The sequence below is a fragment of the Anabrus simplex genome, chromosome 4 (assembly GCF_040414725.1).
Source record: "Anabrus simplex isolate iqAnaSimp1 chromosome 4, ASM4041472v1, whole genome shotgun sequence".
NCBI classification, from domain to species: Eukaryota; Metazoa; Arthropoda; class Insecta; order Orthoptera; family Tettigoniidae; genus Anabrus; species Anabrus simplex.
The window spans coordinates 251,625,546-251,644,863 of record NC_090268.1 but is presented as its reverse complement, the minus strand read 5'-3'; the positions used below and the strand labels follow the sequence as shown (position 1 = coordinate 251,644,863).

The 19,318-nt window shown below is 37.9% G+C and overlaps 1 protein-coding gene across 4 annotated transcripts in view; it reads right to left on the bottom strand.

Moving 5' to 3' along the window:
• Positions 1–19,318, bottom strand: part of LOC136872630 (scm-like with four MBT domains protein 1) — a 256,730-nt gene that overhangs the window by 232,095 nt on the left and 5,317 nt on the right. For all 4 annotated transcript variants that reach the window (XR_010859967.2, XM_067146434.2, XM_067146432.2 and 1 more), the window contains exons 2-4: positions 15,931–16,018; positions 10,188–10,261; positions 5,535–5,861 (exon numbers count right to left, since the gene is read on the bottom strand). Coding sequence is in view for 3 of the 4 variants with exons in the window: in XM_067146434.2 (XP_067002535.2) it covers positions 5,535–5,861; positions 10,188–10,261; positions 15,931–15,967 (438 nt within the window). In the remaining variant the exon portion in view is untranslated. The remainder of the gene's footprint in view (positions 1–5,534; positions 5,862–10,187; positions 10,262–15,930; positions 16,019–19,318) is intronic.

Sequence of the window (19,318 nt, the reverse complement as noted above, 5' to 3'; positions counted from 1 at the left end):
CAGAATATGAGACGATCACCTGGAATCTGCTTACAAGTGTTGGTGTTTTTGCTGTATGGCAGCTTGGTGCTTGGAACATTCTGCAGCGTGCAGCCAAGGCTCAAACTCAACACCGGCGACGTGACAAGTCCATTCAGTGAAGATACCACGTTAATATCCCTCGTCGACGTCCCTCGATGGGTACCATAATTGAAGAAACCACGTTAATCCCACACTGGAAACGACGTTCGATGCAGTAGAATCTCACAACACTTTACCAAGATTTCCAATGTTCTTTGAGGTAATGTCGGAACACGGAAAGATCAATTGGCACTACAGAGCTCTCAATTATCACTAGGATTGATATAATACACCGACACAAGTCTCTATCCACACTTCTGTTCTCATGTTAGTTTACGGTGTTGAATGTGTGACTTAGAATATCACAGTCCATGATACCATATGATTTGTAAGTCAGGTTAATGGAGTAAGGACTTACAAGCTTTTACGCTACGGAAAACACAGTTTTTATATACACACAGTTTATGGAATTAGGATTTAACACTGTCACAGTTCATAATAGTCATTAATTATGTCTCAGGTTTGACCGTAGAATAATAATCACGGTCCATACGCACTCGAAAAAATGTCATTAACAACAGTCTCTACAACAGTCTCTGAAATAATACTGTTCATAGATTGAGACGATTTTATGACTAAATTTGCACAACATGAGTCTGTACTACTTAATATTGTCATAAAAAGTTCTTAAGGTTCATTTAGTTTCTCGCAGTAGCGATCGAAAGATCGAGAAAATGCACCAAAAAAATAGTCACTTCTAGCTTTGTTATTGGTGAATTTCTAGTGAAATAATGTCTCACACAGTTCACAATTGTACTATTGTAGGAGAAAAACGTCTCAGAATCATAAAAAATTGTCTCAAATTAGGATTTTAGTTCATCACATGCAATGACTTAGAATATTGTTACAGTTCAATGATAAAGTTCGGAGTTACGTGAAAATAACAAAGTTCACAATGTCATATACTGATAAATGGAATACTTGAAACTTCAATTCACAATTTCTATTATAGCTTCACTTGGTTAACACACTTCTGAGTATTATATAATGACGATTTGGTCGGAGAAACTTTTAGAATATTTCCTTCGTCTCGACGCGGCAGAAATTTGACTTGCGACGTCTTCGCACTATTTCAAAGTGTTCGAGTGTGACCACTACGTCCTCGCGGATCGCGACAGAGCATACTGTCCTTCTGTCATAATTGCAGAACACACTTACTGCACACTGGCTATAACCTTGGTTCACTGACCTACAGTATTTATACCTGTCTGCGAGCAGCGCTCTGAATCAGGTGATGATTACAAGTAATAAATCTCATTGTAGACCGTATTGGACATCAGATATGAACATTAAAACAAGAATAATAGTTAACACCACCTTTCCAATACTTATCTTTCCTATATTTAGGAAATAAACACTACAACGCCTGTTGTTTTAATGTTCATATCAGGTGATGAAGCGGTGAAAATACTTTCCAAACTTTAACTTGTTATATTTTGGAAACCACTGGATGGATTGATCTCAAATTTGCAGGGTTTCACTTCTAGAATATTGGCTACAATTCAGCATTGGTCTCATGTTAATTGATCCAGGCATTAAAAAGTTCATCAAACAATTTCGAGAGAATGAGGGAAGCTACAGGCAATGGTGACGTCACTTGACCTTGCTCGACTTGCGGTCTCCCTCATGCAGTGCAGTGAGAACGACAACATTCTCTCACGCAGCTGTTCATGCATCAAAACTTAACTGTAGTTCATAAATAAAATTTATAACTCCTATGTGCCAGGGCCTATGCTTTCCTGGTACAATATGAAGGAACTTGTAATTAGAAAAAAGTCAGCTAAGAATAACATGATGGCAAACATAATTGACAATCACATATGAATTAAGGGAAATATGAAGAGTATGTATAGGTACTTTAAGGCAGAAAGTGGCTCCAGCCATGTGGGAGTTTATTGCCATCATCAAAGAGTCTCTCGTCAAAAATACACAATATAATTCACCATCTAAGACAAGACCCAAATATCCCTGAACCCAATATTTTCTCCCAGTCAATTCCCACTACCAATGCCATGCAGACATACCCATAACTTTAACTATCAGTACCCAGACTTGTCACAACCATTCAGTTGGAACCCAAATGCCCTTCCCAGAAACCATGACCACCCAAACACAAATTAAGAATCAGCTCCCATGACAGACAGGCTCTTCAAGATACTTTGACCAGGTTACATTCCTGGGCTGAAGAAAATCGAATGATTTTAAATGAAAAAAAGACTTCAAATGGTATTCAGGAAAGGTGGAAGAATATCTGAAAATGACAAACTTTTCTATGGATCAAACAAACTAAAAATAGTAAACTCCTTCAGATATCTGGGTATCTCCCTACAACCAACCGGTTCATCATTCCGAATTCACATGAGAGAAAGCAGCTGCAGCCATCAGAGGGATATATGATACAAAGGATCTGACTAATATAGCCCTCAAACTGCCATGACATTTTTCTATACGAAGATATTGCCAGTGCTGACATATGGCATAGAACTTATCTAGGAAAAACTAACAGTGTCCAATCTTTCCACTATTGAAAGTGTTAAAGCCAGATTTCTCAAAAGGGTCTTGGGTGTCTCAAAGACAACCCTATCAAGATTGACTTACGAGGTGACGAACAAAATGTTTCCTTATAGAAGATCTGAGACTAAGACTACACCTGCCATCTACTCCTCAGGAGTTTACCCTAGTAATGAATAGAATCCAAAAAAGAAATGAAATTTGAATGGATTTCTACATCACAGATGCAATGATTGATCATAACTGGATAGAAGCAAACAAAGACTTGCGCAGTGCTGTGACCAGATTAGCTGTTCATGGATTTCGCTACACCTTATGTACGCAACAAGGTTACCATGATCCAATACCGCAATGTGTATGCAAATTGTGCCAGAGGATATGTCAATGTTACCATGTTAGCATGTGCACTAGGAGAACAAAATCATTAATGGAATACAGTAAAGAACAGTAGCATAATTCATATTATGTTACAAAACTATACGCATGTTTGTGTGCATTTCATATTAATAATAAAAAATTAAGAAGAGAAACCTACCTTCCCTAACTATCACCCCTTTCATAACAACTTCTCACTGATAAACAACTGACAACCATCGTCAACCAGATAATACCCAACTGCTTCAAACAGAAGAACTAAACAACACAGAAACACTACCTAAAAATAGATATAAACCTCACACTTCACAATCCCACGACCATGAAGACCAGAAATAAACCCTCATGATTCCACAAGCAAACAAAATACACCACACCTTATCAATTTTAATCCATTCCTTGTAATACGTTTTAATTGCCTTTAACTATATCATTGTGCTGCTTCATGCACAGAAGCAACCTGCCGCAACCAGTGCACTGGTCTACACCGCCACTCCAAATGCAAGGTGCCTTGGGTTCAAGAGACATGCTTTGACTACAAAGGCAATCATGCCACGTTGTAACCCGGCTGCCAATTATTAAAATAAATAAAAAAGCAAAAAACACTACAAATGACTTCACCCACAACAATACACTCCTAATTACACACACCTGCTACAATTTCCCAACACAACAGTCACAGCCACCACCCCTTCTCAGTATCCCAGTATCTAAACACTCCACATTATCCACCCCTGACATTATTCTATTCTACATCTCCTACTGATCTCCAACTGTCAAGGCACTGGAACTAATGGCAACAACATAGCTCTCCTACCTATGCAATAACTAATGACTGCCACAACAATTGGCTAGTCCCCATGTACAGATCCTGAGGTAGATTATTCATTTAAATAAAACAATTACACAAACATTTTATGATTCTCAATAAAAATTATCCACTAGCATATGCCGTCATAATCCTCATCATCAATTCCCCCTTTTCAGCTGACACCAGGTGGGGGCAAATATGGTTCCTCTCCACTTTGTCCTGTCTCTCCACTATACCTCATTCAACACTGTGTTCCTGTTCAGTTTCTGTTATCCTATGTTGTTCTTCACAGAGTCCATCCATTGTAGCTTTGGTCTCCCTCATCCTCTCTTCACTGTCATCTGTCTTGCCAGTGCTTGTCATGGCAGTCTTTCTTCTTTCATCCACTTGATACGTCCAAACCACCTCAATCTGTTCTGTTCCAGTTTGTCATTTAGTTTTTGCACATTTAGCTGTTTTCATTTCTCACTATCTCTCCTTGTCTTCTGTACCACACTCCTCAGGAATTTCACTTCAGCTGCCTGTACTCTACTCTCATCTCTCTGAGTCACTGTGCAGGTTTCTGCTGCATATATCATTACAGGTAAGTAATATCCCTTGTACATTACTTCTTTAGTCTTCACTGGAACATCTTTATTCCATATTAACCACCATACCTGGTGGTAAAAGGTACTCCCCAGTTGTAACCTTCTACTAATTTCCATATCCATTCTTCCATCTTCTGTCAGTTCACTTTCTAAGTATTTGAAGTCTTCTATTTCCAGTTCCTTGTCTCCAATTTTGATAGTTCCTTTTCCTTCTTTACTTCCTCTACTCATCATCATTGTCTTGCTCTTCTTCACATTGATCCTCAATTCCCATTGTTCAATCCTTCTATTCAGTAAAATGAAATGGTGTATGGCTTTTAGTACCAGGAGCGTCAGAGGACAAGTTCGGCTCGCCAGATGCAGGTCTTTTGATATGACGCCCGTAGGCGACCTGCACGTCGTGATGAGATGAGATGAGATGAGATGAAATGATGATGAAGACGATACATACAATCATGTGAGTGAGGATTTATTCGGATGAGCCTTATACCAGACAGATTCAGATCATCATTAGAAACAAACATTTTGTGTGATTTGACAATGTGTAATATGAATGTACCTGCAGTAAATTAATTTGATCCTGCAAGTCCTGTGGAACAGCGGTTTTTTAGTAGCAAGAACACAAGGCACCTCCATGGTCGTAAACCACCATGCAAGATTTATGTCATTTTTCTGTTCAGTATCTTCTGAATTTTGTAAAACAACGCTGACACTGGCATTTACAGCTAATAGTAGGTCAATGGTAAGTTCGATTATTTATATGCATCAGGTAAGTGGAATTCTCCTAAACTTTTGGACTGGCTCCTCAATTCAGAGAAAATTTCTGAACCCCTGGACTAAAGGGTAGATAAACATCAACTGTTTCATGCAAGAATTCACAGAAGTAAAGCTGTCAGTACATATTGCAAGACAAGGAAGACAATTCATGCAATCACTATGGTAAAATGATAATAAAGAATATAAAGAAAGTACATTAGAATATACACAAACTTCTATATAAATTATATTCTTCCAGAATTTGTTTTGTGATATTTGCACTCATGACAACATCTATTGAAATGATTGAAACTGACTTACAAATATGATTAACTCTAGGCTAAAGTATAACTCACAATGTGCTTAGAACTCACCCCCGTCAGAAGTTCTGGTGGAATACTTTGAGCATTCTGAATGGTCTTTTCCAGAACAGCATCTGAGTTAGAAACCTTGTCTTGTAACTCAGGTGGAAACTCCAAAGGCAAACCTTGTTCCTTACACCAGCCGATAGGATGCACATTGATCTTGGTCAGATCGCACCAGAAGTCTTGACGATTATCCTCAAATCCAACATACCTCAGCCTCAAAAGTGGCCCACATGTCATCACAATAGAGGCTACCCAATAATTATTGCTATTTAGCTTGTGAGGAACTTCAAGAATCATGCCTTCCTTCAGCCCACTTTGAAGGGATTGTTCGACCTAACAGAAACAAGATATGAAAATGGTTACCAAAAATTAATGATGAAATGAATTAGATGAATCTTCTACTCAATATCAAGAATGCTTCAGAATTCACATTCATTAACTCTTTACAGGCCACTGGCCAAATAATTTCCCAGCCTTATTAAATAAATTTCATCACTCAGATGAATTACATAAAGAAAAATAGCAGATGCCTTTCAGAAAACCGTAAAGTTTAATGGCACTGATGTTTATAACTTAAGGTATGACTCCCTGTTTGTGAAATTTGATTAAATATTTTAAAACAGCATTTTTCAACTGGTCGTTCACAACTAAGTGGCTGGTAAAATTCTGAAACATTAATAAAATCTTTACATTTTACTAGAAAGGGCTCTTCTTAGAACAAGTAACTTTTGCATGGAGTCTAACATCTATAGTAAAACCTTGTTAATCTACCACCTTCAGGACCAACGGTAAGGTCAGAGTACAAGAAAGGTCAGATTACCAGAGAAGCAATAGTACTTACTGTAATATTGTACATACTAACAAAAGTACAATAAGTAATGGCACATACAATTCAATAAATTAGCATACCTTAAAGAATAAATTGGTAATCCTCATTTGCCTGGCTGATAACATTTTAGATTTTTCTGTTATATCCCTCCATTTTTTTCACCCATAGCCTGCTGCAATGTCCTCTAAGCCTAGACAGTTCACCAGATCTTACAGGAGCTAGTAAGTTTCCTTTGTAAGTTTAAGACAAGTTTCAAACTTGCTTTTGTTGAAAAAGTAAGAATTAGAGATACCATAAAATGGGGTTAATTTATAACTGTTAGGTTCTGCAAACCAAACCAAACTCCATGGCGCAACAGCCCCGAGGGTCTTGGCCTACCGAGCAACCGCTGCTCACCCCGAAGGCCCGCAGATTATGAGGTGTCATGTGGTCAGCAGGACGAACCCTCACGCCAATTATTCTTGACTCTCTGGATCGGGGCTGCCATCTCACCATCAGATAGCTCCTCAATTTTAATCACGTAGACTGAGTGAACATCGAACCAGCTCTCAGATTCAGGTAAAAGTCCCTGAACTGGCCGGGAATCGAACCCAGGGGCTCCGAGTAAGAGGCAGGCACACTACCCTTACACCGAGGGGCCAGCGTTAGATTCTTCAGTCTGTTAAAACTAATTCATGAATGAATAAAATTTAGAAAATACCTGAGAAAGAAAACATAACAGATTATACCTGAAAAATAATGTTTCATTCTTGAAAGATCATCATCAGATTCTATCAAATCACATTTTTTAAAATTTGAATACAACTTGTGAATTTATTAAAGTGTAAAACCATTTATGTTAAAACCTGTGTCTACTCTTCCAATAATGTTCTTTCAAACATGTCATTCTATTTCAACTAAGTTGTTTCTTTTTCAAGGATAATTTGTTATTATAATTATGTTTTCCTTTTGAAGTTCCTACGAACTATGGTACAGAAGACAAAAAGGGACAGGGTAAGGAATGAAGGCCGGCCCCGTGGTGTAGGGGTAGCGTGCCTGCCTCTTACCCGGAGGCCCCGGGTTCGATTCCCGGCCAGGTCAGGGATTTTTACCTGGACCTGAGGGCTGGTTCGAGGTCCACTCAGCCTACGTGATTAGAATTGAGGAGCTATCTGACGGTGAGATGGCGGCCCCGGTCTAGAAAGCCAAGAATAACGGCCGAGAGGATTCGTCGTGCTGACCACACGACACCTCGTAATCTGCAGGCCTTCGGGCTGAGCAGCGGTCGCTTGGTCGGCCAAGGCCCTTCAAGGGCTGTAGTGCCATGGGGTTTGGTTTGGTTTGGTTTGTAAGGAATGAAAGAATAAGGGAGCAAGCTGGTGTGTACCCATCCCTGAATGAAAAAGTGACAAGGGCCCGTTTGAAATGGTTTGGCCATGTCAAACGAATGGACGATGGAAGGACAGCAAAACAATGGCTACACACAGTCGTGGCCGGAAAACGACCGGTAAGAAGACCTAGGAAGAGGTGGCTGGACCAAGTGAAAGAGGACATAGGAACAAGAGGAATCAGCTGGGATGTCGTCTTGAGAGAAGATTGGTACATGGACAGACAGAAGTGGAGAGTGCTCGTAAACCACACCTGGGCAACTGGAGTGGAAAACTGATGATGATGATGATGATTTATTCATAAATTAATTTCAGCAGACTGAAGAACCTAAAAGTTATAAATTAACTGAGTCAAAACTGAAAAGAAATGACTCCCACTATAACAAAAAAAGGAAGGGGTGAGTAATTCGGACGAGGGTTTAACTTCGGACAAATGTGCACTTCCTTTTCTTAACATGTATAGATCTGTGTTGATCTAGTGTGCATTTTTGTAATCCTGCCATTTATCAGTCAAGTTTCATAGTATTATTGCAATAATGCTATTTTCTTGATTGTCAGCACTTCAGCGCTCTCCCTGAATGAGAGAGTTTGATTATTGCATCACATTGTACTAAATGCATCATGAACTTTCACACTGTCCACAAATGTCAACTGAAATCTGTTGTTTTTTAGTGTTTTATACAAACTTGCATTCTGTCAGGATCAATCTGCATTACTTTAAGCACCAGAGATTCATAATCAACATCTCTATGGCAGTTTTTCTAATATGGGTGCTTGTCGTAAAGTTAAATTGGACAATGCTGCGAGAATATAAGCATAAACTTCGAGACATTATCTATCCTAATTACAATGTGCAGATGCTATAAAGCTGTTAAAGAGATACAGGATGGACAACTCATGTACAGAAAGGCCACAGAGAAGTACAGGATACCTCGTTCAACCCTAGAGAATGACATTAACGAGACAAACCCAAAGAGCATTGGCAGGCTCTTGACTGCAAGGGAAGAAAGAATGCTAGTGGTTGGAATTTTGAAAGCCGTGCATTGGGGGTTTTCTTTCCAAAGTAACACCACACATCATAAAACTCTGGATGTGTATGTGAAAATATGTATGTCCCAAGTTGTCTGAAATGCAGGGTTACTTCGGACACTCTTTTTCTTAATAAAAATTTCCCATTTTAGCATATTATTTGAAATGACATGTAAAGACATTCCTTACACATGTATCCAACAATAAGGATTGGAATAAGAGTAATTCAGGCAATTGTTTCTTCATGATGAAAGAAAAATCCACAGTTCAGGCAAGCAATTCAATGCTGAAAACATCCTAGGGATATGAGCTACAAATTACAAGGTGAATAAAATATGATAAAGTACGAGAATATATATTCTATTTATTCCTAAAAACTACAATCCTTTTCTTAATCATCGTTATCTGGTCAATTAGATTAGCAGTTTGCCTTTTTCTACCACTACGAGCACTAATGTGAGTCAATGCAGAATTTCACTTAAGCCCTTATAACTAAATTTAGTGTAGAAATTTTTCAAAATATCAAAAAACACCTGAGGGTATTGAGCGATGCAACACATTACAGAAGGAATTATGTAAATAGGTTAATTTGGCTAGGATTTGAATCAAAAAGAGTAAAGAAACAAGCGAATTTAGGCTGTTTTTTCAGAATTGCATTTAAGCCGGAAGTGATTTTTGAAATTAGTTTTGTTTAGTTTGATAGAGCTATCCAAGACACAATCTGAAGCCTTTCCAGGCCCTTTATAGCCCTCCAACTTTTGGCACAACTGAGGAAATTGCTTTTTTATTCTTTTTATTTTTTACTAGTTGCTTTACGTTGCCTAGGAGTTGGAAGGAAGCAGCCGTGGACTGAATTAAGGTACAGCCCCAGCATTTGCCTGGTGTAAAAATGGGAAACCACGGAAAACCATTTTCAGGGCTGCCAACAGTGGGATTCGAACCCACTATGTCCCGGATGCAAGCTCACAGCCGCGTGCCCCTGACCGCACGGCTAACTCGCCCGGTGGGAAATTGCTTAATTTTACTTTTTTTTTTCTCTTGTAGTATGGGGACCCCTATTTTGTCTGCTAAGAAATGTTTTCAACATTAAAATATTAAAAATCATCCAAAACAACCCCATTTTACAGTATATAAATCAGATGATGGGTAACCGGCACAAATGTAAGGAGTCTCCCGCCTATAGTAAGAAAATTGGTTTACCATTTCCAGTTACATGACTGAAAAATGTGCAACTGTCTCTTTATAAGTTCATAAACATATAGAAACACTTCATGCTACAAGGCAGTGTCAAGTTTTTTACTCCAAATATTTCAGTTCAATAGGAGTTACCTATACAGCTCGATAAACAGCAGGAAATTAAAGGGCTATCTAATTCATCTGATACACTAGCCTACTGTAATTAAAAACCATGTTCAAACAGAAAATGGTACTTACATGTGAAAACAGCACATGAGGAACTTCAACAGTATTCGTCACATCCAAATAGTCTTGCCAAATGAAATTGTCATCTGCAATTATTTTTTTAAATTTTAAACATACATTGTTATAAGTTATACAGTCAAATACAGAAAGGAAAAAGAACTAAATCATGTTGCATTCCTACATTTGAACTAATCTGCTAAATTACTTTAAAAATATGAGTTGTGTCCTGGTAAAATAAGTAATTCTTGAGCATCAAATGTTACTTTTGAGAAGATCTAAGAAAAGAATTAATCAAAGATATTCAGCTACACTATTACAAATGGAGATTAAGGGATAAACTAGTGCCTATGTGAACATTAAATGGTAGTTCACTGATACACCACTGGAACTTATGATTTCTACCATGAAAAAAGAGAAGTTCCCAGCCAATCAAATTTCAGCCACCATTGTGTAATTCATACTGATTAATTGATCGTCATATAAACAGGTAATGGGTGGTTATTTTTGTTCTGCTACAGTTGTTGTCTTCTATAACTCAATGTGATAAATACAAAATTGAATTGCACTGTCATAAGAAATTGTAACCAGAAAGGAAATAAGCACCCTAGACAAAAAAAAAAAAAAGTCACCCTCTCAAGAACACACAGTGGTCCCTTTTGTGTCACTACAGATGGCGTTACACTGGTACCGCGTGGTCGCAAGATCCCCTCACCACCGATGTGATGTATGACCATTGAAGTGATGTGTGTAAGTGTGCCAGGTGGTGGCACAATGGCTCATAAAAAGAATGAGCACATGGTATTGTATGTTCCTTGCATTTAATATCTAAGTTAACAGAATTTGAATTATTATCAAAATATTCACCTCCCAGGCAGATAGAAATTCTGTGGATACACACAACAAACATTATATCTACAGGTTTATTGTTTCTGAGAAAAGTGCACTTGTGAGGAACTTAAACAATACCATGCGCTCATTCCTTTTTATTGGGGGCTGGGGGGAGGCGACTGTATATAAACAGGACATCAAGATGGGTCAATCAATAAATCATCATTAATCTGCATTTATGGCTGTCACCCAGGTGACAGATTCAGCACAAGGATGTGACAGACTGACAGAAAATGGACATTTAATTTGGGCGAGGAGGTAGTCCTGTGGTGCTCTTATAGCCGACGGAAATGCAATTCATTCCTAAAAAGTCTGATGCATGCACATCCATACTATGGCCACTGAACAACGTTCTGCAGCCAAGTCATGCAAGGGCAGAAATGTGGACTCCCGATATTTTAAAATGGGGATCCATCAGCTAAGGGATAGCCTAACAGAAAATATTGATCCTCCAGGATTGCTGGGTGTTGGCATAGAGCCGGTACCCCAACCCATTAAAAAATCTTGTTTCAAAACCCAAAGAATTAGCTGACCTGACTTCTTTACGATGACATGACAAGTGTTCACTACACTTAAGAATTTGATGCTAGACTGTTTTAAAAATGTACCAAACTAGAACCCCAAGAAAGCTTTTAAATCCATTTGACAAGTATCAAATATCAATCAGTGTAATCCAAGAAATGAGATTGACAGGTATGGGAATTAAAGAAAAGAAGGATCATGTAGTTTTCTGTAGCTGCCACACAAAGGAACACTGTATTTGGAACTGGTTTTATTGTGAATAAGGAAAGAAAATGTCTCGTTTTGGATTTTCAAGCTAAATCCCATAGACTGTACAGGCAAACAAAGAGTTTGAGGACAAAATTTTAAATTATAGTCCCATCTGTGTATATTGTCTAACTGAGGACAAAAGTGAAGAGAAAGACTTGTTTTATGATGAGTTGGATGAACTATATAGTGTGTCCCCAAGAGGCAAATGCAAATTTTCAATTTTCAGTGATATGAATGCCAAGATAGGACACGAAACATTGTGTAGGCCTGTTATTGGAAAATACAGCCTGGATAAGGAGTCAAGTAGCAATGAGATTAGGCTAATAAACTTTGCCTTTCCAAGGAACATGAGGCTACGGCCACACTTGCGTGTTTTCCCGCAGCGGGACTGCGTGTTTTTCATGCAGCTGGACAACCTGCGAGGGGGGTGGCCACACTGGTGCCAGTTTAATCAAACTGACCACCTCCTCCAGGACTGCTGGAGGTTGGCATAAGGCTGACACCCCAAGGCACTTATCCAGCTTCATGGACATAAGAAGTTACAAGGGGGCAGGTGCTGACCATGTTAGAGCAAAAAATTAAAATCAGAATATCTAATATAAGGAAAATGCATGGATCTCCAGCAAGGAAATTTACCAATGGCAGACTGAAAGAACCAGAAGCTGCTCTCAGGTGATTTAATCAACAAGACACTGATACCCCTCCCTGATAGAGTATTGGTGAGGTCTGGAGGAACCTCAAGCATGTTCTTGTTCAAGTTACAGATAATGCCTTAGGAAGAGAAGATAGGTAAAACAAAAAACAACAGTTGATTTGACAAGAGTTTGACAGCTTTAAAAAATAAGGCATACAAGAGAACGCACCAGAACCATACCAGAAAGGCTGTAGAAGAATACACAGAGGCTAGCGGGGAAGGGAAGAGACTTCACAAAAACAGAAAGAAAATATGAGAGCAGGGAGCTCACAGTGTTGAAATACCCGAAAAGCTTCCAATGAAACAAGGGCTTTATTTTTTAATGTTATTAGAAGTTAAATGAGAGTTGGAAGGATTTCTAACCAAGAACAACTCTGTGTAGGGATAAAGATGACATAATGCTGAGCATTTGATGAAGCGATACTTGACAAGTGGGCTCAGCATTTTAAAGAACTATTGAATGGCCATTGATAATCAAGGAAGGACGGTCATCACATAACATACAGACAATCTGGAAACGTAAATGCAAGTGCCAGTGCCAGCCACTGATGAAATGAAGTATGAAAAACACAAAGCTCCAGAAATGGATCTCATCCAGTCAAAATTGTAAAACATGCAGGTCCAGAGTATACTTAACACTTTCATAACATAATGACAAAGATATGGATTGCTGAAGAAATTCATAATAAAAAAGGAACACGAGCATTATATGGCCAATCCACAAAAAAAAATTATGTTATGTTGCAATTAAAAGAGAATCATGCATTGTTTGTAAAATATTTTCTACTATTGTGTTTAATAGGCTTGTTCCTTTCATTAAAGATGTCATTGGAGACTACAACTGTGTATTCCAACAAGGAAGATAAATTGCTGAATAAGTTTTTACGATATGCCAAATACTTGAAAAATGCACTGAATGGGCCAAAGTTGTGGTACTAAAGACATCTGCATACTATCGTAGACTCAATTCTTGCCTGAACCATACCCTCCACACACTGTAGATGAAATGCTTCATTGGGCCATCTGTATGCTCTACACCTCGCTTCATTGAAAAAAGGACAATGCTGAGAAAAAGGACAACTTACAAGGCATGCCGAGCCAGAATTTACTTGCAGTGTGACAGCTACTCCTTTCTGCTCCCTCCACAGCAACAGCATACTTTCTACTCATGCAAGTGGTGACATACAATCAATGTAATTATTGTAAGGTTAATTTTATAGTCAACTATCAATCATAACTTAATCTCTTATCCAAATTACCCACTGCTATTACCTCCTGTTTATTGACTTGCAATTGGTTGTCCGTATATGGTAATGCAGGAGTTGTATAACCCTCAACCACCTATCATCGAAAACACTGCCTCATATTAGGATTCAAAATAAGTTATCAAACCCTGTGACAACTTCAAATGGATTAAAAGTTAGAAACTTCATTTTGTTCTGTATTAAACTTGGATTACAGTAAAATGAAAATGTTAAGGGTCCACCTTTTCAATACAATGAATATTTATTGATGTGAGTTTAGATCACATGTTGTTTAAAGAAAATTGATACTAGTTTCGACGCTCATTGTGCGTCATCAGCCAAAGAATCAATTGAGCAAAACACAACTTATTACAAAATAATATAGAACACATGATTGCACCTACAAAGATAAATGTTAAATTATGACAAGTTAAAACATATGACAGCACATACAATGACAAATGTTAAATTGTAACAAGTTAAAATGATGAGAGTAAGGTGCGTCTGACCATAAAGTAAAAATATATAAAATTTGAGAGGGTAATCCAGTTGTTAAGTCTTGATACAAGAGAAAATAGTCCAGCTTGAGGTGTATAGATCATAAGGTGTATCTTATAAAACACACGACAGCACTTACAATGACAAATGTTAAATGTAACAAGTTAAAATGATGAGAGTATGGTACATATGACCACATAAAAAACATGACAGCACCTGTAATACGTTGGTCTCCTCTCAAACTTGGTTCCTCAAACTTTTTAGCTCCCCTCCTAGCCATTCGTGGTGATGGTGTTTCTACAAAAACAGACTGTCAGCCTGAATTTTCAACACAGTGTTTTCATCCTGTTTTTGAATTGTTATCAAACTTAAAATGTTTAGACTAAGAGGTTCACAACCTCACTATAAGCACTTATTGTTCGTTTCTGTCTATATCATTTGTTTTCTTTTCTTCTTAGGCTAGCACACTTTTTGGATTCAATTGTTCGTTTCTGTCTATATCATTTGTTTTCTTTTCTTCTTAGGCTAGCACACTTTTCGGATTCAATTGTTTTATATTAACCTTTTTTTCACTGAATTTGTCTCAGCAAGTTATTTATTGCTCCTTCTAGTGATGTAAATATTGTACATTGTTGTTTTTATTTCCGTCATGTCTCTTTTGCTTTTCATTTTTTCCTTCATTATGTTTTTAGCACATTTTTTGCTTGTATTATGTAGATTACTTTAACATCTCGCCCATATTTCAATGAAGATGGCTCAACCGAGTCGAAACATGTTTGAATTTTATTGCTCCATCTAATGGAATTATGTTTTGTACTGAATTAGGATAAAACATTAATTTTTTCCTTTGTAAGGTGGTTTGATACTCTGACATTAACATGGGAAGCACTATTTTCCATCGAAAACACACACACACTCAACTGTAGCGGACTATAACCTTGTAGTGTGGTCCGACGACTACTGATTTTGTCTTTTTCTTTTTTAGCAAGGTGTAGAGTGCACCAACGGCCCAATGAAGCATTTCATCCACGGTGTGTAGAGGGCATGGTTCAAGCAGGAGGTGGGTCTGTGATGGTATGCGAATATTTTTTGTACCACAATTTTGGTCCACTCATTTGGGTGAAGGTGAACATGAATCAGCATGTTTATCTGGACATTTTCAGTACCAAGTGTTGTCATTTATCCAACAAATTCATGCTGACTAAGCTTTGGAAACTTCCATCTTCCAAGATGACAACTGCCATGCTCACATGTGTGTAGGGTTTGAGAAACTTTCAGACTCCCTGTCACACCAGATCTGGCTCATGAAATCTCAATCTGGAACCCATCAAAAACCTGCACGACTATTTGGAGCAGTAGGTGAAACACAGATATCGGCATCCCCATAGTTTGCTGGAAATACAGGATCCCTTGATGACCAACTGGATTCACAGCAATGTGGCATACCAACACCTCATGGCATCACTACCTCACTGAATCCAGGTGGTTATCCAAGCCTAAAGCAATGTTACCTGGTTTGGTACATTCTGAAAGAGGAGTTTACATACAGAATATTAAATGTACACATATTTCTCTATTACTGAAATTTAAGAAAGAAGAGAGTTAAAACAAGACAAAATTTCTAATGCTACCTATTAAATACTTAATGTGATTTGTGTACCTCCATCTCCATTCTTTAAATCACAGTTTGCGTCCATCGCCTCCAGTGTTTCAGATTTTAGGAGATGATTTAATGTTATCAGTACTTTCTGTAAAGAGAAATAATTATTATTAAATAACCAGCTTAGCAAATTAACTGATAGTATGCATCTATAAATGCAATGAAAACAGTGTTAACAGTAATTAAGAAAATGCACTAAATCCTAAGAGAATTACTCTTTATCACTCCAAACAAAATACCTGAAATCTTTAGAACACATTGATTAGATAATCCAGCACAACCAGTTAGATCTATACGAATTGGACTAAACAAGTGGTATAATGCTAGGTAGTTGGTAAACCTGGATGTTTGTGATCTAGTCAGTGCCCCCAGCTGAGATAAGGGACAACTTATAAGGCACACCAAAACAGAATTTACTTGTGATGTGATGACTACTTCTTTCTGACCTTCCCCCAGCCAACAACACACTGTCTACTCACATAAGTGATGACATACAATGTAATTGTTGAGTCTTAATTGAAACACCATGAATTTGGTGTTGGTAATTATTATTTTAAGAGGAAGTTCAACTTGGCAATCACCCTCTCTTAACACTAATCAACAGGAAAAAGGACGAGGACCAATCATTCAAAGAATGAAGGAACTGGCAAAAGAACAAAAAGGGTCACAAAGGGTGTAAAAATGAAACACACTCTAAGCCACATAACCCTAATCCAGTTGAGTTGGGAAGAGAACAAGAGCTGACCAAGAGAGGTGGGACAGGAAAGATAAAAGCAATGCCTGAATCAACTAAGGGTCTTGATGCCAACACACACTCCCAAGTGGAGAGCGCCTGACCTCTCCTTTTACTTGCCTTTTATAAAGCAACCAGATATTCTGTTTTGAACGGGACAGTTAACTTTTTAAAACTGCTGTGCCAGTGTCCTGAATGGTTTTGTTGGTACACCAGTTTGTCTTGTTTTATTACAAAGAGCAATTCAATGGATGCTCACAAAAACTGACTAACCATCATTTTCCTAAATTGGAGGAAGGAACTTTCTCCAATTTAAGAGAAAGATGGTTAACCTGTTTTTGCGTGCATCCATTCAATTTATCCTCAGACTTCATTAATGTAACATTACAAATAATTATACGCACTCAGATCTGTCCATGTTATGGTAATATTATGCCCATCACTGTTTAAGAGGAAAGAATCTTGGCATCATGTGTTATGAGAAACAACGAATATGACAACACTGCTGCATGAATTTATTTCCCTCTTATGGGCTGCATAATGTAATAAAGATTCAGTCTTATATTTATAGTAAATAGTAAATAAGTAAACAATCAAATAGACAAGGGTATTATATGTAGAGTGTGATCATTTTATCTTCTGTTTATGGTAAGCAGATAAAGGGACATATAGGCAACAGTGTAATTTGGAAAAATTTTGCCTTATTTTACAGAAATACTGTAGATAAACAGGCCTATAGTTGTCGTATCAACATAATTCTAAAATAAAATAAACTGACTTAATGTTGTACAATAAAGGGGGGGCTGCAAATCTATCAGTATTGGTAAGTGTCCGGTTTTCAGCTTTAGAAAATATGGCAATATTACCTCTTAGGCACATAGGGGATACCATGGATATACTCTACTGCCCCCACCCACAAGGGGTACAATGACTTTCCACAAATAATCTATAAACTGCACAGCAACAAACAAATATGGTTTTAATAGGAAGTACAACTGGATAACCATCCATTATTAACACTAATCAGAAGGAAAATGGAAGAGGTCCGACACTTTGAAGAAGGTTTCTTGATAAGTGTTACTAGTCCATACAGATCACATAGCACCAAATATGGTCAAGTTTATTAACACTTCAAAGAATGACTGTATTAGCAAAAGAAAGTGAAACGCTATGAAGGGTGTGAAAATGAGAGACACTCTAAGTCTCACAAACCTAATACCATCGAGGTTAGAAAAGAACAAGAACTAATCAGATGACATCGGATAGGAAAGGAGCTGATGCAAGTAAGTGGAAGCAATACCAGACTCAGCTAAGAGAAAGGGAACCATAGTCACCATCCCATGCTTCTAGGCTAAGAGCCCTTTTAGTCACCTCTTACGACAGGCAGGGGATACTGTGGATGTATCCTACCGCCCACACCCACTGAGGCTGAGTAATAAACACAACAATAGCCTGCCTTACCAAAGTGGATAACTAAACTGAATCAAAAACTCACTTTAATACAGACCCTCACAACAGCAAAATCACAAAAATACTTTTCAATGCCTGAAAAGGCCTTTCCTCAAAATTACATTCCATGTATGTATGCTGAGTAGTCAGCCTGAAGGCTGGTTGGATCCTCAACAGCTCTGCCATCAGCTGTCCAAAATGGGCTAGGCATCACCGAAGAGGCATGCAAGGGAAATAAGGAGTGAAGTAGATTCCTGTTGCTTTCCTCACCAAGACAAAAGTTGCTTACATATATAACAGTTTGCCAAGCCCACTGAAATGTACACACCAATCGACTGTATGAGAAACATTTTCACACCATTCATAACAGGGACTGGCTGTATAAGGAATGGCATTACTAGCTTCACTCATACCTAAATCACTTTCATGTTGTTAAGACCAATGGTAAGACAGAAACGAACATGAAGATAGCAAATTTTTTCTAGTCCATACCAGAAGACAAAGTGAACTGTAAAGACTAGGTCTCACCAGCAAAGTCGTACATTAGGTTATATAAAGACTCAAATAATTTTCCCTTGATACTCAATTTGATCCTTTTAATTGATTCATGAATAAATAAATCTACAGCGCTCAGGGACGAGAGGGCAAGTTCTTAATAAACAATAGCTGCCCTTCTTGGGGCAGTAATATTTCTTGCAGAGCGAGCATGATGCATCCCATCACTATTGGACTTCATAATGAGATATACCACTATTTGAGCAAAACTTTCTTAGTCCATCACGCCAAAACAAAAATTACAAGAAATACAATAATTAAATCCAGAAATTATTCTCTAACAATCCTCTCAATTTCTGTAATACTCTTAAAATTTTGACTACAGTAGTAGGCCTATACTTATTGAACAAAATTGTTGCCATAAGTTCCACTGCATTTCTGATGTGCAAAACAAGTGTCACAGCTAGGTATAACATAAGAGACCATAGGATAAAAAATCATTAAACTAGTCTCAAACAAAATTAGTGACATCAATGATGATTATTGTTATAAGGAGAAATACCACCAGATAATGATGTTCATGGTTTTTACATCCCTCTAACTACTCTTTTATAGTTCTCGGGGATAACAAAGAGCCACTCATCCCGAGAAAAGCAGAAGAGGCCATGGATGACTGCGAATAAAGAATTAAGGCTCACAAAAGCTAGCAGA